Source organism: Mugil cephalus, chromosome 8, assembly GCF_022458985.1.
Source record: "Mugil cephalus isolate CIBA_MC_2020 chromosome 8, CIBA_Mcephalus_1.1, whole genome shotgun sequence".
NCBI classification, from domain to species: domain Eukaryota; kingdom Metazoa; phylum Chordata; class Actinopteri; order Mugiliformes; family Mugilidae; genus Mugil; species Mugil cephalus.
The window spans coordinates 12,266,799-12,291,959 of NC_061777.1; the positions used below are offsets into that span (position 1 = coordinate 12,266,799).

The 25,161-nt window shown below is 41.7% G+C and overlaps 1 protein-coding gene across 2 annotated transcripts in view; it reads right to left on the reverse strand.

The window, feature by feature from the left end:
• Positions 1 to 202: 202 nt before the first annotated feature.
• The window catches only part of LOC125012653 (netrin receptor UNC5C-like), a 185,698-nt gene continuing 160,739 nt past the window's right edge, over positions 203 to 25,161 (reverse strand). For both annotated transcript variants that reach the window (XM_047592728.1, XM_047592727.1), the window contains 9 exons: positions 20,096 to 20,313; positions 19,181 to 19,316; positions 18,496 to 18,583; positions 13,637 to 13,805; positions 10,732 to 10,965; positions 9,109 to 9,258; positions 8,311 to 8,475; positions 6,212 to 6,390; positions 203 to 4,083 (listed from right to left, as the gene is read on the reverse strand). In XM_047592728.1, coding sequence (XP_047448684.1) covers positions 3,921 to 4,083; positions 6,212 to 6,390; positions 8,311 to 8,475; positions 9,109 to 9,258; positions 10,732 to 10,965; positions 13,637 to 13,805; positions 18,496 to 18,583; positions 19,181 to 19,316; positions 20,096 to 20,313 — 1,502 coding nt within the window. In that variant the 3' untranslated portion in view covers positions 203 to 3,920. The remainder of the gene's footprint in view (positions 4,084 to 6,211; positions 6,391 to 8,310; positions 8,476 to 9,108; positions 9,259 to 10,731; positions 10,966 to 13,636; positions 13,806 to 18,495; positions 18,584 to 19,180; positions 19,317 to 20,095; positions 20,314 to 25,161) is intronic.

Genomic DNA, 25,161 nt, shown 5'->3' on the forward strand with positions numbered 1-25,161 from the left:
TTTCTCCCCTTCAGGCTACTTTATCCAACTACTTATTGAGTCTGGAAGCATCAATTTCACAGAAAAGAATAAAAAATAAGTACTGCAGACCAAAACAGACATATTCCTGGTATTCTCTTTCTTCTAGTGCACAGGCAGTGGTGGATACATATATATATACATATGCAACAAGTGTGGAAAAACACCAAACGCGCTACACATATTCAGCATTGCTTATAAATATAATTTATTAATTGTCTTAAAAATTCTTTCTTACACTTTGTACAGAAAACAATTAGAGGAGATAGAGAGGCAAGCATTCAGCGAGATTGAGCAAGACTCAAGATAAGCGTGCCAGAATTAGCTAAAATGGACCAACACTATCCCACACTAATCAAATCAAATCACTCCTGATAGTAAAATCAAAATGCACTTACAAGGACAGCTCTAGTTACAGACTTCTATCATGATAACCAATGCCAAGTTTGCATAGTAGACACCGCTTTTACAAAAAAGGAAAGGAACTGACATGAAACAAAAAGATTACAAAATAAAACTTGAAACTTACAAACTATTTAACTGCTCTGCTCTTATATTCTGAAATTCGCCAAATATAGCCGACAGTACACAACTGTACATACTGTTAAGATAGAAAATATTTTTTTTTACACGCTTTGATATCTTGCTGCTGTCTTCGTTTTCACATCATGAAAGGATCATCTGGAGGCCTGCACGCGCTCCATTTTTTCTCCCTTTTTCATTTCAACGCCATCATGCAACAGAGAGTCCGTCCCCGCTGGTAAACTGGTAGTTTCTTTTTTTTTTTTTTATCACTTAAAAATTTTGTATGACTGTGAATTGAGCCTTCAAATAGCCTGAAATGTCGATGATCAAATTGTATGAAAGCGAAGTTGTGTCATGACCTTTGGGTTTTTTTTCCGGAAACACCAGATGTCTGACGACGTTTTTAGGCTTTTATCCTCGTGTAAGTTTCCGCATCTCTTCCTTTTTTTTTTTTTTGACTAATTTTTCCATCTGGAAACGTACGTGAACGTCCACGACGGTGGCCGCACCTTTCCCTTGCAAAAATCACAACATACATACTTTGAGGCCTCCGCATCCGTTACATCTGATTTATTTATTTTTATTTTTTTTCCCACCGATACAAGAGGTCGGAATCATAAAGCTGAACAAAGGAAGAAAAATCAATGTGAAAAATCAATGTCTCAAGGTTTCCTCCTTGTGTGGACAGACACCAGACGTAATCTGGTAAAGGTCTAACCTTTTGTACCGGTGTTAACCTCAGCCTGTGTTAACGTATTTATTTTTTTTTAAAAACAATAACCTCCTCTGTATCTCCTCTACATACCTGATGTTCAGTTTCATATGGCGTCTCTCCGTAACAGAAATATCTTCACTCCCAATTCTTCCATATTTCACATGCATTTCCTGAACTGAACGTTGTCCTTTACATGGTGAACGTGTCCCCAGGGGCGTTCTGACCACTATGCAAAAGTCACTAAAAATAAGGCTTCCCTTGGGGAGCTGGGAGATTAAAGTTACACCATTTTTTTTTCTTTTCTTTTCAATTTTTTTTTTTTTTTTTTTTTTTTTTTTTTTTTATCAGACACTGTTGACCCGAGTCAGTGCATACATTTGAAAGCCAGCCTTGATTCAACAATGTTGCTCTGCAAAAACACAAATATATTACACTTCATTTTACACAGGCCCATTTCAGGTATGTCGATGATTTTTTTTCTTTTTTCAACTCTGATTTGCAACTTTTTTTTTTCTTTTTTTTTCAACAAATACGTGGTGAGTTGGAATGTTAACTGCGGACACGGAACGGTTTAAGGAAAAAGGGCAAAGAACTCATCTAGCAGATCAACCCCCCCCCTTCCCCTCCCTTCACACACACATCCACGCACACAAACTATAGAGTTCACACCTATTAACACATTAAAATGGCAAAAGAAATAATAATAATAGTAATGTTAATGTAAATAATAATGACCAATGAACACAAACAAATATTACGGTAATACGAGGTCATTAGGATGAACATGATAATCATGTATTTACACATTTCAGACAAAAACCAACAGCAACAACAAAAAACAAACAAAAAAAACACATTGTTTTTCAAAGGCCACTGGATGGTGCTAGTGACCAGCGAAGTCACAGCGGTGATCACGAATCACACGTGGCCCAATGGCAGATAACATGACTGACATCTTATAATGAAGGGACACGGAAAATATGACAGAAATATACTGTAAATATACTGTACTAAAATAACATAAGATCGATAGAATCGGTATATCGGGTACATTTGGCGGTAAGGGGCGATATCAGCTGTTTTTAATTCACTATCGCATAATACTCTGGTACTTTGTATGTTACCTTTTTTCTACCTTTTCACTTCTGGTTTCTCCATTTCTGCTTTCTCTCTCTCTCTCTTCTTTTTTTTGTGTTTGAATCAGAGCCCGTCCACAAACAAGCCAAGCGGTATAGCTGAGAGAGAGACTGCTGCAGGATTAGAGGTTTTGGTTAACCAAATGCTCAGGCGAGACTGGAGATTGGAGATATCCTCCGTCTGCACGATTACCTAACAACATCTCTTTGCCAAGGAACAATGCAGCAGAATTATGACAGATAGCATGAGGACGCTTCATTTTAGCTGATGTTTTTGTAGCTTCAGGAGCGCGGCTGAGTCCTTTATTTACATTTTTTTTTTTTTTTTGAGTACATTGCATTGCGTACTGTGCATGGCAACTAACAGTTCGGCATTTTAAGACACTTTTTCTGATTATATTAAGTCTTAAATATAATTTAATGCACAAATTCAAAAGTATATTTAACTACAACTAAAAAAAAACAACCAATAATACTTGCATCCCTCGGGAGAGCATATTTCTTTGGATTGGCTTTTTAAAGTAAAATTAAAGGCATGTTATTCGATCTCCGTGTATTTAAACGCATTAACACATTTAAACGAAAATCAAACTAGTCATCTCTGGCTTGTTTCTGGACAGGACCCTGCAGTGAAATTCACCGCGTAGCGAACTCTGAAATGATCCACTCATATGGACAGCAGAATACGTAGAGCGTTCCCTAAGAAACGATATAAAGACAACAAACTGTACTGGTAAACACGTACAGCCAAAGGCTCGCAAAGAGGAGAGCCCCCCCACCCACCCCCTCCCTTTTATCTCCCCTCTCATCATCCCTTTTCCATCCGGATGATCGCCGCTTTCATCATTTTGCGTTTGCGTCCTCCCTCTCTCCTGTAATCAGTTTAACTTCTCCGTGTTTGCTCTCACGTCTCCACAGAGTCTTTAACTCACTCTCCTCTTCCTCAATCTACCTTTCTCCCACTCCTGTGTAATCAGTTTACCTTCTCTCCCTTTATCAATCTGCTCCTTTCTTAGAGGTTTTCAAGGTCAGCTCCTTTTTTTCTTTTTTTTTAGAAAAAAAAAACTATTTTCTTCAGTGGTCTTTGTTTCTTTGTTTCTTTGTTCCCGAATGAAAGTAAGAGCAAGAACAACTGGTGTTACTATAGACACTGGTTTTCTTTCTATATATATTTTTTTTATTATTATTATTTTTTTAGGCGTGTGTATGTTTTGTTTGTTCCTGATAGTTAGGTAGGGTTATCTCTCCTTTTCATCCTTTCTGTCACGCACGGCACTGCTGCAACATCTTGCAATTACACACACACACACAAAGATACATACATAGTTCCAGCACCAGCACCTCTATGCGTAACCCTGTCGGCACGACTGCCGTGGTATTTAAGCAGTGCTCAGTCACCATGGAGACAACTTTTCTTTTGCTCCCGTCTAATTTGTTCATTGCCCTTGCTGCAGTATCAACCGTGGAGAATTCACGTATAATGATCTGGAGATTTCTGTCACTGTCATGGTAACCGCGGCGCTTCGTCAGTGTTCCGTTGTCATGGAGGCGAGGTTACTGTCATGGCGACCCATTTCTTCCAGCACTGCAGCCAATTCATTTAGGTCTCCATCCGGGAAGTGTTGGGCCTCCCAGAGATCCAGGATCACACCTGTTGGACTGGACTTGGTGGCGAAGTAGTTCAGGTACCTGGAAAACGAAAAATCACGGAGAGAATGAATATACTTTGCTGATCCCATACGGTAAATACAATACCACTGAAGCACTTCATGATAAGAAAGTCATTTATAAGGACACAGGCACGCTGCAGAATCACAGGGTTTTAAACATGTATTTAAGAAGTCAAACTGGAAGTGTGTAAAATTGCACTGATGCGGCAAAATGATATAAAAAAAGATGGTGATAAGAAAACAGATAGTCTGAAGAAGAACTAACTATAATGTAAAATGATCATTCAATACCACATGAGGGAATGTGCAAAAGAATGATAACCTGACTGAAACCTACCATTATGTAGGTTTAGGTTGTTTTTGTTAAAAAAAAAATGCATTTAAACATAAAACTGTGCCAACAACTCAGCTGGGAAGTACTGCAGATGTCAAGTGTTAAGTGCGCAACGGTTGCAGAGGAAAAGTCTGACGCTGAGCCATCTGTGACAAAGATCTCGGCGCTGCTTTGAAGTACAAAAGCCATCAGGTTTGAGTCTCTCGGGAGTAAAAATGAGACTCTCTGTTCTTCTGTAAATCCTGTGATTGTACTGTTGGCACATTCTGGTTCTGTTTAAACAGAACCGCAGACATGTGCGCCACGTCCTCGACACTCTCTGTAAGTTTCTCTTCGTACACATTTCCTCTTATTCAGAACATCTAATGCAACAAATTTAATTTCTTTCCATCTTCCTCTCTGTCTCGCCTCTCTGTGTCTGCGACTGTCTGTCTGCAGCGGATGATAAGGAGTATCCCACTGTTAAGTGAGCCCGGTGCCTGACATCCACCTTTTTTCATGTGTGTCAGACTGTTTCTTTTAAAGCTGTGCAAATGTTTGTGTCACACTGGGTACGGATTCGGTTTCCTCATTTATATACTGTTTATGCGTTTTGTGAGGATAGGCTGTGACGGCAAAGTGTGAGGCAAGCAGGCATGACGTTGCAGTTACGAGAGCAGAGAGGATAAAAGATGACGTTGCATCGTCGGAACGTTTTACGGGCCTTTTGAATCGCACCTTTTAGAAGAAATGTGGAAGTAAACAACAATTTGGCTAGCTGTTCACCCACTGATCGAGAATGTTTGGGGCTTCGTGATCCGACTGCCTGTTGGGACAATGATGTGCACTTGTGCCCAATTATCCTCTCAATATCTGGCTCTGCTGGTAAATGAAACTCTGAATCAGCAAATGAAGCAGGCTGAATCGTGTAGACGCACATCTGCAGACAGAGACTCTAAAGATGTTTCCTGTGAGTCAAATGCAGATTTACTGTCACTTTATTATTTCCAGCAGCGCTGCACTCATCTTGCAGGGCTGCAGGTTAAAAATACTGAACTACAAACAGAGCGACCACGTCATTCATTTATTTACGAATTATTTTTGCAGAAAACCCGTTTGACTATAACAGCTGACTGTCACACACAATTAATATGATTCAAGTAATTCTGCCTCTTAACCTCCTGAGACCCTGTGTCCTCATATGTGGTCGTTAAGTTTTCATTTAAACCTGTTGTCCTCATGAGTGGATGCTTTGGTCTGCCATCTAGTGGTAAAGGTCCATACGCAAGTCAGTGTCAGAACAGGGCTGGTTCATTCTTCAGCTGGTCGCTTGACAAAAGTGGAAAAGGTACAAAACCTCATCTACGGTTGAAACTTGTTTATGCTTTTAACTTTTGTAGTTTGATATGACGCACAAATTTAACAAATTCTGTCAATAGTTACGAGCTACAGCATCGCTAATTAGCAAGTACTCGTTTGAGGACGTTGGGATTTCATTGTTTGCAATTCTTTCCAAGGTATTTAAATAATAATAAGTTTTATGTATTGTTACACATTGGTGACTTTTGTGTGATATACAGAGAAATAGTCCCCGTGTCCACATATAGGGACATTCTTAGGTCTTACCAATCCCAAATACCTCAGAGAAATTAAAAATGCACACCAAACTAAAGCTCGGGTCTTGGGAGCTCAAATATCAAATCTTCATTTTAACTGAACTGCACTATTTGATTTAACGGACTCATTTCACGCTGCTGGGAGGTAAGAGAGGATTTAAATCAAACCAACGAGCAAACAACGAGAGAAGCATACGCTAAACAAATGCATGTGTCACCTGGCCAGGTTGAGTTTGTGGGCAAGCATCCTCCAGTCATTGCCTCTGGTCTGCGGTGCATCCAGACTGCCGCATAACTTCTGTCTGATGGATAAGGGAATGCGGAAGGCATTGGGCCCCACTAAAGTTGTGATATTGCTTGCAGGGTCCATCAGGGATGTGTCTATGCACTGGACCTCCTAAAAAGACACAAGAAAAACGGGTCGATTCTTGGTTAAATCATTTGTTTTTGCAGTACACGATCTGCAGCGGGGGCAGGAGAGCATAAATGTTTTTTATTGATTATGTATTAGAAATGCCTAAAATATTCTGAAATGGTTCATGTTGCGCATCCATGTGAGCAACAATGGGTAAACTCAGTTCTTTATTCGTCCGTTTCAAATACATCTCTATCTTGGTCCTTTTGGCACTTATTCCGCTCGCCGCTCCGCTACTTGCCCTTGGTGTGACTAATTGCACATGAGTCTCCTAATTAATACAAGTGCGAAACATACACAAAAATCTGCTCCCTAGCCCTCCCCTCGCCGTCTATCTCCGTCTCTTTCTGAACCCTCATCCCATTAATCTGCCACTCCCGGGCTGAAAGGAGGCAGCGGCGTAATGAATGTGGCTTGGCAGAGGGAAACAACAACTGCCGATGTTGATGTGAGTGATTACTATTTACTGCATCTACTTAGCCCCAATTTACAGGAGAAAGCTCTCTGCTTGCAGGAGACTCAATGACTGATGCAAAGGGACATCTCCCTTAAATTAATCAACACTTTAAACCTGTTTTACATTCCACCGCTCAACGCTACTGGCTGGTTCAGGGTCTACAGTATTTCACTTAATGCGCAACGCGCAATAAGTGAAATCCTTTTTTTTTTTTTTTTTTTTTACATAGATTAGATTACATTTAATTAAAAGTTTGTTCATTTATATTTAGTAAAGGTGCAGAATCCCTGACAGTACATCTTAATCAGTTTGGTTTCAAAAGTCTGACATCAGTCAGACATACTGTATATCTTGATGGCAGTAAAGTGATATTTTTTTTCTAAGGTGCACATTTTGACTGTCATTCTCATTTTCACATTTTGCTGGAGGCGTGAAGACTCCTCTACTGCATATGCTCCTCCATGTGTCGTTACAGAAAATCTATCACTCTTTGTTAAGTCACCTGGTTGTATAAGGGTTAAAAATAAAATAAAATAAAATAAAAAAGGATGATGCTCTTACCCCTGACCCTAGAAGCTGTGACACTCCAAAATAACTGTCTGGCCTCTGACCCAAACCTTTCACACGAAGACACACACTAACACACATCCAGGGACGGTGTGGTTACATGGCCGAGCAAAATCAAAGACAAGTTATTCCACTCGTATTGCGTGACCTTTAGCCCCGGTATGAATGATTGAACAGAGTCACAGAACCATAGCAGGAACCCTGGCTGCCTGACAGATGGAGAAAAAAGTTGGTGACTTTAGGACCTTTGGTTCAGGAATACGGGAATGTAGACATTAGAAGAAGGACGGAAAATGAGTTCTTCTCTCACTCTCTATCTGTGCGTGTTCAGTACGTCTTACCTGCAATTTATGCTTAATTGACGAAGAGGCTCCCGAGTTAATACAGGCACCTATACAGACTTTAGAGCTGACGTGCACCTCCCCAGAAATGTAACAATGCGCTACAGCTTGTCAGCAGCGTGTTTCCGCTTTAGTATTTCTGGCTGCTTCTCCATCTCCGCGTATTTCGTATTGATTTGTTTTGGATCAATAAAGAATCGGTACGCTTAACTGGGGAGATTTGGAGATACAAACATTATGACTCGGGTTCGGCAAAAGTTCTGCAAACGTTTCAGCTGCCGTTGTTTAAAGTCGAGTAGCACTAGGGAGGAGTTGTTACAGAGCGAGCGAGCCAGACCGACAAGCGCACGGGTCTCACACAGCTCCAGGAGAGGATCCGTGCGCAGGTCAGTGCAGTACTATAAATTAGGCTTTAGCGTGTATTATTTCAATCGACCCTCAGCCAACGTGTGCAAAAGTTGTCTCCTGCACTTTTATCTTGTTCGGTCGACTTAAGAGTAGTTTCAGTGCATGCACAGTCAGCTTCTACAAACGTACCTCCTCCAGTGTGTTGCTGAGCTGAAAGATCTGTCCTTCCCCTTCAACCTGCCGTACACACAGCTTACAGCTGATCTCTGTGGTGGCGGGGCTCAGTCTCTCAAGAGTGAAGGTGCAGTGAAGAGTTCTCTGACCGCCACTCCACACCTGGTAGAAGGGGATCTCCTGGAGCATGCACAGACAGATATGACATGTTTTTGGGGCCCGCAACCTCACGGGTTAAAACATTTCTCAACCATGTCCTGTGTGTATGGTTCAGATAAAATCAGCATGTTCTCATACATAAACAACAGAAAGAAGATAGATTTTACCAGCGACTCCCAAAACAGCATGTGCGATTGCTTGTAGAAATGAAATGTATGAAATGTGAGTCCAAACTTTCACCCACTTGGGCTCGCGTCTTGTGTTGGACATTACTTTTTAAAGCAGTTGTCCTATTATTCCTTTTCGGATTATTATTTCATTTTCAGCTATTGTTTTTGCTTAGTTTTACGCAACTGCTTGGTTAGGTTTAGAAAAGGATTACGGGAAGGGGTTAAAAGGAGTCCCTGTAACATGTATGTTGAGCTTCTTTGCTACTTTCACGATTATACGTCCAGCCCCGGTGGGTGCAAACAGCGGCCATTCGAATCTTATTTAAAAGCTGACCACGTAATGTTTTTTAGGTCATGCTTTCGTGTTGTTAATTGTTATGAGGATATGAATCTTAATATGCAGAACTGCAAAAGCACTGACTGTATCGGATACCTTGTAAAGTGTCAGAGTGTATACACGCATGCATACGTGTGCTCCTCTCACCTGATATTTTGCGATGAGTTTGCTCTTCCAGTGCGTGTGTGGCACGTCGTGGATCGACAGTCTCAGATTATGCGTGCTGTCTTTAAAGTTCAAAGTCTTTGGCTCATCCAGAAGTTTCCCTCCCATCTGGGTCTCCATCTGAAGAACCTCCTACACAAAAGGCCCCAAATAGAGGAAAAAGTTTTTTTTTTTTTTTGCAAGGGTGCTTCTGCTTTATCTCTCCCAATGAACCATTTTACTTTTGAGATTGTAAAAGAGCCCTTATCCCGCATAATTACTGTAGACAATTAAACGTCAAACGCTTGGAACACATGAAAGTTTTCACATCTCCGTAGTTGCATTCCCTGAATTAGACCAAAACTTAGCTCTGCTGGCTGGGCAAAACTGAAAAGACACATTAAGAGGCTCAATAAAAACCTTGATTAATAATGCAATGCCAGTCAATGCGGTGCTGTTGTGAGATATATAAAAAGAAACGAAGCATATCTTTAATGTAAGACCGTAAAATGAACTTACTTTGCTGGTATGACCTTAAAGCACTGTGCTACTTACGAAACTAACACACGCAAACTTAAGTCAGATATTCTTCCATCGCCTCACATCATCATCCTTTTGGAGTTTTACAAGACAACAAAACTTCTATCCCACCACAGATTCAAAGGGCAATACAATGTACTTGTTATTATGGGGTTTTGATCTTTGATCTCTGATCTTTGATATTTCAAACATGTAAAACTGTTCTGATGTATTTTTCCACTTTAAGAAGGAAAATTACACTACGGATGATTTAATAATATATTTCACGAGGTGCAAGTGTGCACAACTGTAAACATAGGATCTACATACAGTATTAATAGGTTCTTAAATTTCTAGTGAGAACACGCGCACTCTCTTTGCTATGATGAGTCAACAGTACAACTTCAGATGCCTCCTACACCCTTTTCAAAACAATCAATTGCTTCTTCACAAGCACTTTGTGCAAAGCAGCGCAACTGTAGATACACCCAGGAGACGTCCCCCCGTGAAACGCCAACCAGTCAATTATACAACACAAAGTTTCCATCATTAAAAAGTCCACCTCTGAACTTTGTTTTTAACCAACAACTGCTTGTTTGAACTGGTTAAACAGAGTGTGTGCCCATGTTTGTGCAAGCGCGTGCACGGCTGTGCGACACGCCGACACTTGATTTATCGCTGCACGCATAAATTACCAATGTTAATCTCCCGTATCAGATGGTCCCTCCAGTGCATTTGTTTAAATTCTAAAGCATTGTTATTTTGACATTGCCTGACCCCGCTCTGTTTACCGATTCTCTGCTCATTTCCAGAAGACTAGAGGTGAAGACTCCTCTGTTTATGACTCCGTACAATGCTTTATAAGACATAATGCATGTATGTTTCAAATGCAAATTAAGAGGGAGGTGCTTTAGTATGGGTGGTCCTAGAGAGAACAAATCCCTCACAGGATCAAAGAACACAACAATGCACTGCCTAAAATATCACACATATTCCCTGTTCGGAGGATTAGAAAAATTTGGCGTGCTGTACATGAATACTGTATATAATCCACATAATGCAAATATATTGTCACTGGGCTTAAAATAGTTAGTTTCAATACTTTACCTTGAGTGCATCTTGAGTGTCATCCAGGCAATAGACCCTGATGTGATAGTCCAAAGTTGTGCAGGAGACGGGCCCAAAAACAGCCAGTTTGAGCCTCTTGGCGGCTGCTTTGCCGATTGACTGTCCCACCAGGCAGTAAGTCCCCAGAGTCTCGGTTAGAATGTGACATGCCTCCGAGTCCATCTGCACATAGCAGGGGGTGGTGAAGTTTTCCTCTCCCACTACGACCACATCCTGTGGGGACCACAGAAACACAAAAAGTCACATTTTCAGGCGGACATGCTGGGAGGCATGGGAGAGCGGTATATTGGACTTGTTCAACATTCAGTCTATTCGATTCATGGACATTATTGCCTTTCTGTGATGGGGTTTTATTCATTAAAACACCTACATAAAATGCTGGATTTCATTAGCATTAAAACCCAAACAGAAAACGCATGTCTTAATTAAACTACATCTCTTAACAGTATGATCCGCACAAATAGAGCTGAGAAGGACACAGCCGTGTTCTACTGACAAATAAACACTGTTAAGTTAATTTTGTTTTCTCTGTTTAACCAGGCTTTGGTTTGCTCACGCAAACCGCTATTGTTAAAACCCGGCCATTATTTGGACACAGGCTTTACTTAAGAAAACACGGGCGTCAAGCCACAAGCTGTCTGTTAGCATACCACAACTGGACTTGCACTGGGAGCCAATTTCCACTAGTGCAAACAGTCCATGAGTAAGTAAGGTTGCGGTCTATGCCAGATGCATTCCATTGCTATAAACAGGTATTGTTCAGCGTAATCGCAAGAGTCATGTGCAGAGAGCCCTGCTAACTATACAGGATTATTTTTAATAGGAAAAAGTCGACTGTAAATGTTTTGCTCTTGGGTATTTTGAATAAGACAATAAAAGAGTGTGTTCATGACACTGAACATGACTAAATCCATGCCTAATTGCACATATGAGTTTTGGAAGTAAACTTAGGTGTTCCCAAGGATTACATTTGTTCTGAGCTGTTGTCTGTAAAGTGTGTCCAATCCTACCATGATTATCTGCTGGCTGGAGGGCCTGTCATTTTTGCAGCTCGCGTAGTTACCATAAATCCATACGGTTCTTTGGTTTGAGGGAGGATGTCTGTCTGAGTTTTCATTGCGGCAAAGGAATCTGCAGTTGGTTGTGCAGGTGTCTACACCAAACAGGCATAACATTATGACCGCTGACATGGGAAGTGAATAACACTGACCGTCTTGTGACAATACAATGTTCTGCAGGGAAACATTTGGACCTGACATTCATGTCGATTTTACTAGGCACACACACACACACACACACACACACACACAATAACGCACAAATATTCCCTAGATCCCAAACTGATCAAGTATTTGTGGGATGCACGGGAACCACAGTACCCTCCATTCTCTGATGAGTCACAACTGTTTTGAAGAGACAAGGGAGACCTACAAAATATTAGGAAGGTGGTCATAATGTTATGCCTGATCAGTGTGAAACTGGACCTAGTAGCTTTTTAACATCAATGCCAAATGATGACAGTTGATTTTAAAACTGGAACCTTTCCCAAACCCCAAATGTAAAGCTTTCTATTACCTTTAGATCAATGCACGTTGTGTGTTTGTGTGAGACGTGTGTGCCCATGCCTCTGGATTGCAACACACAGAAGACAAACTCATTTAGAAAAGGGGCCCTAAAATGACAAAGCTACTACAAAACATTGGTAATCCATGAAAAACTGGCCCCCACGACTTGATAAACACACACATGCGTGTGATAAAAATATTGAGTTCCGAATCACAGTTCATGCGGAGTTGTGTTCCTACAGATGAGCTGAATCAATATAAAGAGGTAGGAAAGCAATATGGTATGAATCTGTTATTACTGGTAATCACAACCGTGGCTGCTCTCCCCTGATATGAGGGGAATTCAATTACCTTCCTCTCCCTGTTTTTGGGGAAAACTTTCTGATGGGAAATGGATGTTCTACCGCAATAAGAGAAAAACAAATCGACTTCCTGATGAAATTCCACTTTTCATTTTTCTTGTCTTTACCCACTCTGAGCAAAAACCTTTCGGTGCTTCTTCCTCTCTCTCTCTCTCACTCACACACACACACGCGTGCGGACACACAAAGACGCACACAGCGAGAATCTTATGCATGGCTAATTGTGCAGAGACATTGTGTTGAGCTGTGATAAGCAACAGAAGACAGCATACGGGGGCCTTGTAGACACAGTGATGCTGCAAGACAGCCTTATCACCCACACCCACACACAAGGACACACACATGCTTGCGCGCAAACCGAGTGTCACACGCGCACACACAATAGATTGCTGAGGTAGAGACTTCATGCCGAGAGACACGGGAGGAGGTAGAAAGAGAAGGGCAGGGGGAAAAAAGGGAGGGATGGAAACATAAGAAGAGAGATGAGAGAAGAGGAGGATGGCAGAAGCATAACAAATTGCCTCTGATAGGAGTTTTCAACCCCCTACTTGTCTATTAGCCTGTAGGCACTTTCTGTTTACCAAATGTTCTCTCCTTTTCTTGCTTTTCGTCAACCTCCCTCACCGCATGCAAAGTGCGTGTGTGTGCAGTTAAGGTTGCGCTTCCACGCACGTGCATATTATCTCTGTGTGTGTTGTGTTCACGTCTATATATTAATCTCTTAGTTGTGACTGTGTGCGTGTGTGTCATTATTTTTTTTTACAGACTTCTTTCTGTTTGCACTACATAGCTGCATGTAATCTGCAAGTGTCTGCAATTTAAATTAGCCACTGTTCACTGGGAACAAAGTGACAGAACAGAGCGATTCAAAAGCAGCACATTAAAGCAGTGCGACATATACAGTAAACACACACACACACAGACACACACAGACAGGACACGGTGTTTGACACACACCTCCCATTCTCCCATAGCCAGTTGGTTCTTCAGCTGTATGAGCCAGTCTTCCTGGACATTGTCAGCGCAGTGGTGGATGGTGAGAATCACCGGTCTGGTCAGAAGGGCTCCTGGAGGTCCACAACTCACCACTGGGCTCAGCACCGTCTGGATGTCCTCTACCGGGGGTCTGGAGGAGACAGATAACACTGAGGTGAAATGACAGAAACCCGTGTTTGGATTGCTGCTTTGTTGGGTTAGCATTTGCATTTTTTTTTGAATAAGGCTTTACTGGTTTCACTCAAAGCCTGTGAGTTAGCTACATAAGTTGCTAATGTTATTTCATCAAATGTGAAATTGAATTTTACACCACATAAAAACGCATCTCGCATGACTACGACAACAAATATGTTCCGCAATAAACAAGGTGGCACCTGAGAAAGCATGGACACACTGGCAGGAAAGGAACAGAACTAGCTCGGCAATATCAGTATGTATCATTATGTGATGAACTACGCCTGTTGTTACCTGACCTGTTTCACGACAGACAACAGAAGGCATAACATTAATGGTATTAATTTACATGAGTTGGCTCTAGAGTTTGATGTTCAGCACTTTTGGCTCACTCAAGCGGCTTCCTGTGCATCTTCAATGGAGCGTAGCTAGTGCTTCTCACTAACTGAGGGTATGCATGTGACGTCACAGCAAGCGGAAGTTTCCAAGGTTACGGCCACTGAGTGGCAAAAAGTGACAGATGAGCATGGAGATTAGGAGTCTTCATATCGATCCGATACCAAATAAATACATGGCTAGATACTGATACATTTTCTTGAAATGTCATGATCATTGAATAACAATTTTACTTTTGGTTAGTTGATTATGATAATGATAAAATACACGACAAATATTTAGGCAAATGAACCAGTTTTTCTTAATTAATTGCAATATAGAAAAAAAAATTAACAGTATAAAATTGAAGTAATTCCCCTTTTACTACACACATTTGTTTTACAAAAAAAAGTCATTAGTGCAAAATAAGAAAAAGGAACAATGTAACAAAACTATAAATAGAACAATGTACACAACACAACAACAATGGGAAATAAAGTCAGTAACAAAGTCAATTGAAAGTAAACAAAGGCATCAATGTAATAATGAATAGGAAAACTGCTCAGAGAGGTAAATGTTGGCTCATTCATTCTCCACCACACAAGTGGGTCTGCATCCCGAGTAATTGTCTTCTCTTCCGAGTCCCGACACTGCTGTGATCTGAGTGTCAAACTCTGTCCACATCCACCTTTTACTACAGGGGAGGATGGAGAAGCACAGACGTGCACAGACTTGGAGAGAAACTGAGCTTGCAGGAACTCTGTGATGAGTAATTTGCTGGACGTATAGAAGAGAAACTGTAACAAAAGTATCGATCTCGTCACGCTAGTATCGATCCGAGACCGATACTGGCCTTATTATCGATATTATTGATATCTAGATCGATACGCCCAGCCCTAGTGAAGATTAGCTGCATTAGTTTAGGCTTTAATAGCGTCTAAACTGTAAAACGAATTTTAAAACAGTGGGGAAGAGCTGTATCAGCAGATCTGAAAAAGCAGTCAGAGATACATTTTTACAGGCTCCCGAAAGCTAAAGAAAAGAGAAGTAAATGGATCGCTGCATTAGAAGAAACAACTGGAGTCCAGACACAGAAACCTGGTGTTGTGGTTCATATTTTGTGTCAGGTAATATTGATTTATGCTGTATTTTATTATGAAATCATACCAAAAGTTACTTCTTAAATTATGTCCTGGAGGGCTGTCAGATAAGTTTGTTGATGTTTTGTTTTGGCGTAGTTACAGCTGACAGTAACTATTTCAGTTCCAACAATAAATAACAATAAAACAATAAACTAAACATATCTGATCGCTTCTCGTCATCCTCACTGCTCAGTGAAACTCTTAGCCTTAGCAACTTTTATTTAGCTACATTTATCATAACAGAAATGAACTAACTGAAACTGAAATTTCGCTACGTTTTTGCCACTCAGGGGGTGCGTCCCCAGGGGGGAAGGGATGTCAATGCATACCCTCTATAAGATGATGTGGAGAAATCAAGTGTGGAGGACTGGAAGCGTAGAGGGAACGTTCACAACAGATATTAAAGTTGATTATAAGACAACAATTGCAAGAAAACAATGTCAAACCAAATACCAAAATACTATGTGTCTGACCTTTAGTAAAGCCACAATTAGATGTCCATATTCTTTTATGTATTTATGTGCATTTAACAGCCATACATGGGAGTCTTGCGAACACTTTTGGGGGGAGCTTTTTTGTTGTATTTAGAAAACAACAACAACAACAACAACAACAAAAAAACACACGGCTGATGTAATGGAAAGACAGGTGGACAGTTAGGTGAGAGTGGGTTAGATTACCTTTGAGGGGACAGAAAATCAGAGAACAGAACAGATTGGGGAAACACAAACTCAATCAGAGGCTGATTAGTGTAGTTAGCCTCAGCTGGAGTCAGTGGTTTGTTGCTCACAGGCAGAAAATAAATGACTACTGATCATAGACTCTCTTGCTTTGTGTAGTACAGCTGAGTATTGGAACCCCCAAGCACTTGCTAACTAATGTAAAGAACACCGACAGAATACTCCGGGCTCTTTTACTGTGGAGAAACAGTGAGGTTAAACATAGTGAACTCCATTATTATTCATTATTTAGATGCTTTCTTTCATTGGTAAAATAAAAAGTGGAGCCGCATTCCTTAAACAACACTCACACACAAGATGCCTGTGTAATCCATTATTCCTCATGTTCATGAAGTTACAGTGTGTATCGACTGTGAAGGAGCCCATAAAGATAAAGAAGATGGATCTAAATGATTTCAGAGGTTTTTTTTTCCGCAGCCCACCTGGTGTCAGGGGAGTACTAATCCTTAGCAGCATTATCGATTCAGCTGCTGGAGCTCATTATTGACTCATGAAGGGTTCACATGGGTAGAAGACACAAAGAGATAAAAGCAGTATGACTCAAAGTATAGCACACTTTAGCGCCAACCCCTAACGCAGGGGGCACCGCTTAATGAATTACAGCTCGATTGATTGTGATGTTATGCATATTTTATCGTTCAGATAGAAGAAAATAGATGGTTTGTTCATTTGCAGCAAAACTGAAATCTAATGCTGAGATCTTAATAAGCCAAACCAAATGACTGAGATCTCCCAAGTGTTGCTGAGATGAGTCGCTGCGGCTGTGTGAGGTTTACTTGCCAGCTATCGAGTGAGATGAAGACAGAGGACGTTTGATTTTTTTTAGAAATACTGTGGCGCGTTGCATGGGGGCCTAATTGATCCCTATTGATTGATAGAGTAGCAGGAATGGGTGCATGATAGAGGATACACGACGGTCGGGATGACAGTCGGCTCCCCCACGTCAGCTGCATTGCTAGAAAACTGTGGATTTTTCTATATATATTGGGGACTAGCTAGCTGATCTAGTGAAGGAACTGTCTCTGGGGACCGTTCGCAAGAGACGGTGGGATGGGGACAGATGTATTGAACCGTTGTGGTAAGAGCTGAGCCAGAAGGCCAGGCTTTCGATTTACCAGTCAATCTACATCCCAACCCTCACCTATGGTCACAAACTTTGGGTAATGACTGAAAGAATGTCATTACAGATACAAGTGGCTGGAATGAGTTTCCTCTGTAGGGTGGCTGGGGTCAGCCTTAGAGACACGACGAGGAACCTGGACACTCGTAGGGACTTGCTGGGGAGAGGGACCTTTAGAATTCATTCATTCAATCAGACTTGCAGTCTTGAAGAGCTTTAAACTCTCGGTTCTCCCAAATTATTAAACAACCACATTATCTAATTTGCATAATTGTGTTGTTAATGTTGTTTGTGTTGGTTTTCATTGAGGTTTTTTATATCTAACCGAGAGAGCAGGGCTTCTGGAGTCCACCATGCAATACCGCCATGTCATTTGCTTGCAATGGTTTTATTTGTTGTGTGTTTTTGAAATTGCACCTCAGTGAATGCTAATGATTTTTTTCCCTTTGCAGTGCTCATAGGATCAAACATTATAATTAACCACCCCCATAAAAAAAGTGTCTGGGCTAAACTCTGTATCAACACACAGGGTATAGAAATCTTCTTCCTTGTCTTTCATGTCCCACAGAGACTTCTAACTCACTCATGGACTGGGTTTAGGAGTAAAGGATTATAGTACAAGTAACAGGATTTCACTAATCCCCCAAATATCCACTAATCTATTAGTTACTGTGGAAACAGCTATTTCTTTGCATATGCTTTCAAGAGCTCACTCTGTGTTCTTTAGCGAGAAGTAACAACAAATGAGTTAGTCGCATGGCAGTCAATATTAGTTTTGCGCATTTTTAAAATAATCGGTGTACATTTGATCCATTTTACTGATTCTAACATTTGGAAAACTAATTGAAAGAGGATTATTGTACAGATTATAAAGCTGAGTAGGTAATCGTGCATCAAATATTCAGTTTTAATCAGCTCAACCTCATTGTAGTTGTGTTGGAATATGAAGTGCGATAGCAACTGTCCTCCGCGAAATGAATTACCAAAAGAAGGTATGTGTGTGGACACACTGTAATAATAATAATAATGATTCATCCCTTCCCTAGCCCCTAAGGCTATGTCACACTGTGAAATCCTCCCCACCATACAAACAGGTGTGGGAGGCCGCTCCCCGGGGGACATCCAGAGATGCACCGGCAAAGAAAACAAAGTAACAAAAAGAACACGCAGGGAGATGCGGGGATGAAGAGGGAAACGGGGACAATGGGGAACAACAGAGAGGAAAAGACCACAGAGAAGAAAAATTGCAGAAATACAGACAAAACTTACCTCAAGCTGTCCTTCCTGTGCACAGTCACATACATCTCATACACCCTACCCTGAGGAACAGCACCCGCTGGAACCAACAAACTCACACCTGCAGGAGGGAGGACAGGGGGAGAAGCATGGACGCGGGCAGAAATAATGAGTTTTATCAGAGGATTTATTCATTTCAGCGTGCGCGGCTGAATTATTGAATGTGCAACCCATTATCCCTTTTTTCATCTTGATTAACTATTGAATACAATTTTTTTAAGACAACCCGTGCAAAACCGTCTCTTAAATACATCAAGTAAAACGCATTGCAGTGTTTTATGGTTTTTGAAGACTGCTTCCTATCAGCAGGTTACATTATTCATTATTTTTGCCCGACCACTGCTTTTAAATCCCAACATGAGTTATTTTTTTTTCTCTTAAATCTTGGTAGCTGGAGGACATCCCAAGGCTACGGCATGTTGACTGTGCTTACAAGATATTTTCTCTATGCAATAATAGCAGCCACTGGAGGAAGAAGCATCGGATCAAGTCTATAATACTCCTTGACCGACGGTGTGAACTTTGATGGCCTTTGTACTATTTATATTATTTGCTAATATAATTACCCTACTGCTCACATAATTTTGTATCACTAAGCAAGCAGCTACATGAAATCTATATGACGAGCCATTACAGTAATTGCTTGCGCAAGGTTTACCAGAGTTGGGTACGATGAGATGTCCCCCCTGGCTGTTGAAGGATCCGTGAGCAGTGCAGGACGGATCACGTGTTCGAGCCAGGCTCTGGTTGCGAAGGTTCATGGTGTCGCTGTTATCCAACAGTGACTGAGTTACCTAGGAATCGAAGCATAAAAGTCAAAGTGGAAGAAGTAAGTAGAAGGAAGTATGTGGCACTGACTATGAAGCTCAGATGCTTTATTTATTTTTTTTTACGTAGCTACAGGGAAGATCTGCATCTGCCTGGGAGCGGTGCAACAGAGCATAGCCGGTTGCATCTGAGGAACAGGGCGGATTTACAGTAGATCTATAACTACCTCAGGGTAACTGGTAAAACATGACCTGCTTAGCATTTCTTGATCAAAATGTCCGCTGTGAGATGTAAACTAAGGCATCCGCTGGTTTCCTCGCGCGTCGCACGAACCTGGCAAGGATTTGCTTGAGAGCATTAAGGACAGACACCAGGCGAAAAATAAAAAAATAAATAGACCCTCAAATCGGCAAGGCAAGGTCAGCCATTAGACACAGCGGAGGTTTAAAAGAGGAGCACGCCCAAACTAACAGATAAAATCATCAAACGCTGGCACTGATCTGAGAGAAGAGAACGACGGTGAGTTCAGCTCTCGTACCGCCTCAGGACAGGTGCTGTGATGAAGCTGAGCAGTTTCATCCTTATTTGTGACAAGTGACTCGGGTATGCATGCCATGTAGTCGGCAGAGGAGAGGGAGGAAACTGGGGCACTGAGCTGCTTGTATACTAATTTGTTTTGTCTTTTTGTGTCTGGGAATACGTAGCTGCTGCGGTTTACTATGTCTCACTGTGCTCTCGCAGAGCAAATACAAACAAGGGATGAGAGATACTGGGATCGGCGTCGGGGATGCAGCTGTAACGTTACCTTAGGAGACAATTTAGATGTGAAGTCTCCTCCGAGGTCGTCCTGTGGCGTGACCAGACCAGAAGAGTTATAGACTTTGATCTTCAAGTTGGGAAGAGGATCCAAGAGAGGGGAGTTGGTCATCGGGATTTTATCTGACACGTCGTGAAGAGCATACACCGGGCCGCGGTACATGGCGGCTGCGTTTGTCAGGTCAGGAGGAGCCGTGAGCAGATCAGCTGTGAGGCACAGGAAGAGGGAAAGAGACGGAGTAAAATAATTAAGGAACGTACAACGTCGGAGCAAACTGGGTCAGAAGAAACGGCGCCTGAGAGAGTGTAACCTCGGCATTATGAGGCGGAATGCATGGCTAACGATGCGCAGCGGTACAGGACAGGTGTGCAGGAACTGTGGCAAACTCGATGAGCGGGAATAAGGGGAGTGAGATGAGGGCTGGCAGGCAGAGCTGTTGATAAGGTATCAGTATCTGGTGTGATGCATTGCAGTACACAGGGGCATGACCTGGATGAAGGAGTAGTCATGGGTCCTGCACACAGTTGGCGAGGTTTGGCGTGGGGCGGGGGCTGGGGGCCAGTGGACGGATGAAAGAGTGATGTGCAGATTCTATGAGCAATTCCTAGACTTCATCTGAAAGGCATTTAATTTACAAAACTTCAATGTGTGCACAGACGCATTGCAGGTTTCCTCTTACTCTTTCTCCAATGCATAACGGAACAGCCCAGCTCCATGTCAAGCTTTATGCTCTTCAATCTTTTACCACCTTCACCCACACATTCACCCCTCTAAAAAAAAAAAAGGTTGTCACCCTTTAATTGCGCTGCATATAATAACACCGTATTTTGAAATTTGGAATACGTTATGAATCTGAGCGACAAAACCTGCTGTGCACACTTAGCAGAAAACACGGCGATGTTAACTGTGGGAGCTGCAAACACCGAATCGGCACAATGACCCACACCCCTGACATTTATTTGGGATCTCTCCTGGACAAACGTCAGATGTGTGCATGAATGACAACGTTACATTTTTAATAGCATTATTAAAAGCTGAAAGCATGGCCATGGCACTTTCAGTTTACTATAATTCCCATTTCTCACCTTTATCATTAGCCGTTATGGGCTGCTAGTCATACCCTACCAGGTGAGGCGTTATTGTTGTCGAAGCAAATTAGCTAGGTCAGCATGGAGTGAACTCGTCTGTAAAAGTTTGAGCTACAGCTTCAAACAAAGCCACAGAATAACCCGTCTCGTACGATCACAGTTGATGTTCACCAATCTTAACACTTTTCATGTATCACAGGCAAACACTCGAGTGCTCCGCTTGCGCACACTTATAAATAAATAATAAAACTCAAGTAAATAAATTAAAAAAAAAACGTATCCACTGTCAGACATTGGATCAACAGTAAATACAGCAAAAGCACTCAGTCTTGAAAATTTGTGCCATGTCCACCAGCAGCGCACACGCATTATACCAAATGATGTTCACGGGGATGGACAGTAAGTCACTCTGAGGTTTCCTTCTGTTGTCATCACTGAGTGGTTAATGTAAACCACAGGGCAACCGGAACAGGTCAAATCCCAATCACTATATATTACAGTACTGTGTTTAGAGTATGTTGATTTTAGCTATAAAATTCAACCAGCTTCTCACGCCTTTACCACACTTGAGTTTTTAATGTTCTTAAATGTAAGTGGAGCGGCTGCTTCAGTGGGAACGTTGAAATAAATATTGGTCATGCAACCAAAAAGAAAGCCTTTGCAGTTATTCATTCATATTCATATTTGGAACCACTTATTCTCAGACTAGAAGTTGGAATATTGCTGCCGCTGCTGATGGTACCTACGCAAGTGTGGAAATTATGGAAAAGTATGGGTCTGAAAAAATATGGAAAATGAAAACTAGTGTATGGAATATACACTACTTTCCAAGACTGTTACTGCTGGTCAATTTTCAGACACAGCAGGCTACACATCCAAAAAACGTTTGGACACTTTTTCTCAGATGTTCATCAAAAGTGCACTGAATTTATCTCTGACTTATTTGTATGTATGTGTATTTATAATTTATATTCAGAATAATGAAAACAGACAATTAATTCCATAATTTATTTACATGGTACACAAGTATTTACTCAAATGCCATAAATTTGATTATATTTTTTCCTGTCTTGAAATGAGGGTCTGGAAAAAGTATGGATTTTTGAAATTTCAAATGTGTAAGAACCTTGATTAGGATTTAAATGCAATGGCGGGCGTCACAGGTGCGTGGTAGTTAGCAATGTTCTGGGCCGACTGGGGCCTCTCTGTGTGGAGTGAGCATGTTCTCCCTGTGTCTGTGTGGGTTCTCTCTGGGTACTCCGACTAATTGGTGGTTCTAAATTGGCCATAGGTGTGAGTGTGAATAGTTGTCTGTCTTGCTTTCTGTTAGGCCTGTCATAAACTGGAGACCAGTCCGGGGTGTGCCCTGCCTCTTGCCCAAACAACAGCTGGTATAGGCTCCAGCTACAAGCGGTTACAGGAAATGAACGAATAACTGCAAAGGCTTTTTCAGTTCTTTTTCAGAAAGCGGAAAGGAGCTTCAGTCAAATTCAGCTGTAATGGAGGTTTGCTTTACTAACTGATTCAACTGATTTTGCTCCCAAGTGATGTTTTAACACGTCAACAACATCACCCACTCTTGTAGGTGGCTTAGTTTAGGCACGTCGCACAACAAAGCCACAACAAAGCGCAAAACTCTCTCACATCCGAGTACCCGACAAGTATTTAAGATTTAAATGGGAGCGAGATCACAAGACAAGCAGTCACACCTACCGAATCCAGATTTGTATTTATCTATTTATTTATTGGGCATTGAGCCAGAATTCCTGTTGTTTCCTCCAAGAGCCCTCATTATCACCCCCACCCCTACCACTAACACGCACACAGAAACACACACAGGCGCACACACATCTGTCACCTATCACTCTCTTCCCTTTTTCTATCACCAGGCTGTTTACCCTTAAAGCCGGCAGGTATTCCTGCCAAATCATCCCTGCTGAAATTTAATTAACAACTAACGGAAAGCCACAGAGAAGGAGGGAGAGCAAAAGAGAGAGAGAAAGAGAGAGAGAGAGCGAGAGAAATACAGGGGTATAATGCTTTATTAATTGGAAATGGTCCCTCAACGCAGAGTGACAAGCATCCTAATGCTTTGCTGATAAAATGTCATCCGCCTCTACACATGCAGATGTTCACCTTTGTACACACGCACATGAACACACACACACACACACACACACACACACACAACCGGGCAAGCACACAAATACACACTGTTTGCCAATTTGCAATGCACCCTGTGACCTCACTTTCTTGTTCTAACTGTAATGCTGTCGTTAGAATTTCAATTTTCCACCCACGACTGACCACATATCCTAAACTATTTACATATCACGTGAAATGCTAAAAGTGGTTAACGCTAAATCTTGGTTGTAGTTGACTCCCTTTGACGTGCCGCTGACCAGGACAGGAACCAGTATGGTATTTTGTTTATTTAAAGCATGCTCATTTACGGGGCTGTCTGTTTTCATGTGTAGGATGTATCTTTTTAAGTTTATTAATCTTTTTACAGATTTTAAGTGTTTTTTTTATTTTTGGCCATCTGTTTGACAATTCATTTTTCTTATAGGAAAAGCCATAGGTTAATGCGGTCCGTGGATGGATAACTGATTCATACAAATTCCCTGACTGTTCTGGCCTTTTCCAGTAAGCTATCAAGTGCGCATGGATGTGCATAGTAAGGAAGAAATGACAGCACACCCAGCACGGAGTGAAATATGGCTCGGTTTTAACAGGAAGGCAAACATGGTGGGAGTGTCTGCTGCAGTTGGAGTCGCCGCAAAGCCCAGAGACGGAGACATGGCCAAGGGAAGACAGAGACACAGAGACTGAAAGGATGCTGATAAACAGGAAATTTGATTGACCTGAATGTGCAGATGGGAGGGGAGGGAGAAAAGAGAGCAAGAAACAGAACGAGAGTGACAGATAGAGACTGTTTGATGGAAGAGAGTGGTCTCTGGTAGAGGCAGATTAATCCAAACCATCAGAGATTGACAGCAGGAGGCAGAGGAAGAAAAAACGAATGATACTAGCATCAAAGCCTTAAAGTGGACAGACGGGTACATTTATTTCCATGGACGTGAGGTTATTTTCGTTTTTCTGCACCACCTATCAATTTACAGTATGTATGTGTGCCCCCATCTACATATTTACTTCACTCATGACTGCACACGCTATGTGAAAAATATTTAGGAGGAAAGGAAATCTGTAATGCATTCTTTAAGAGGGTGTCGGGAAGAGGCTAACATTTACTGTCAGGATCAGTTCTGGCTGATTTGGCAAATGCTGGTTGACGCCGCAGCTCAAAGAATTTTGAGGCAATAATTGGGGTTTATCAATCAGTCTGTGAGCTACTGTGATTTGAGTGTGTGACACACGAGGCGGGTCCATAGACAGCGGTGCACAGTGGTTACCATAGGTCGTCTGATGAAGCTCTTCATCTAACAGCTCACTGTGGCTGCTCTTTATTGCGCCACTGCTGAACCAAACAATGCACCGGCGATGACGATGAACGGTAATGAGTGCTAAACTCCCCGACAGCCACACTACATTTTCTGCAGCAGCAGCACAGAGGGTTTGAATCTCTGAGCCCATTAGCGATGCTCCGGTGATGATTTAGTATTCTGCATTCCTCATTCAGATTTTGGAACAAGGTGTAAAGTCTCTCTGACTCACTGAAGGCACACACAAACGTTATTATTCACTGATATGAGTTAATCAAGACGCCGGCCATTATTTAGACTACTCCACATGGCTACCTGGCACATCAATGTAAACAAATTACTAGCTAACCATATGCTGATGCATTTTTCAATGCCCTAATTTATTCATTATTTAGTTAGACAACGGGTACAAGAACAGAACATTTTTTAAAAATGCTCGCATTACAAATGAACGGACAACACTTTCAGGCGGCCCTTTTTGATTGTTGTTGTGTGTTATGTTCTCATTAAATTGGGCAGCGAG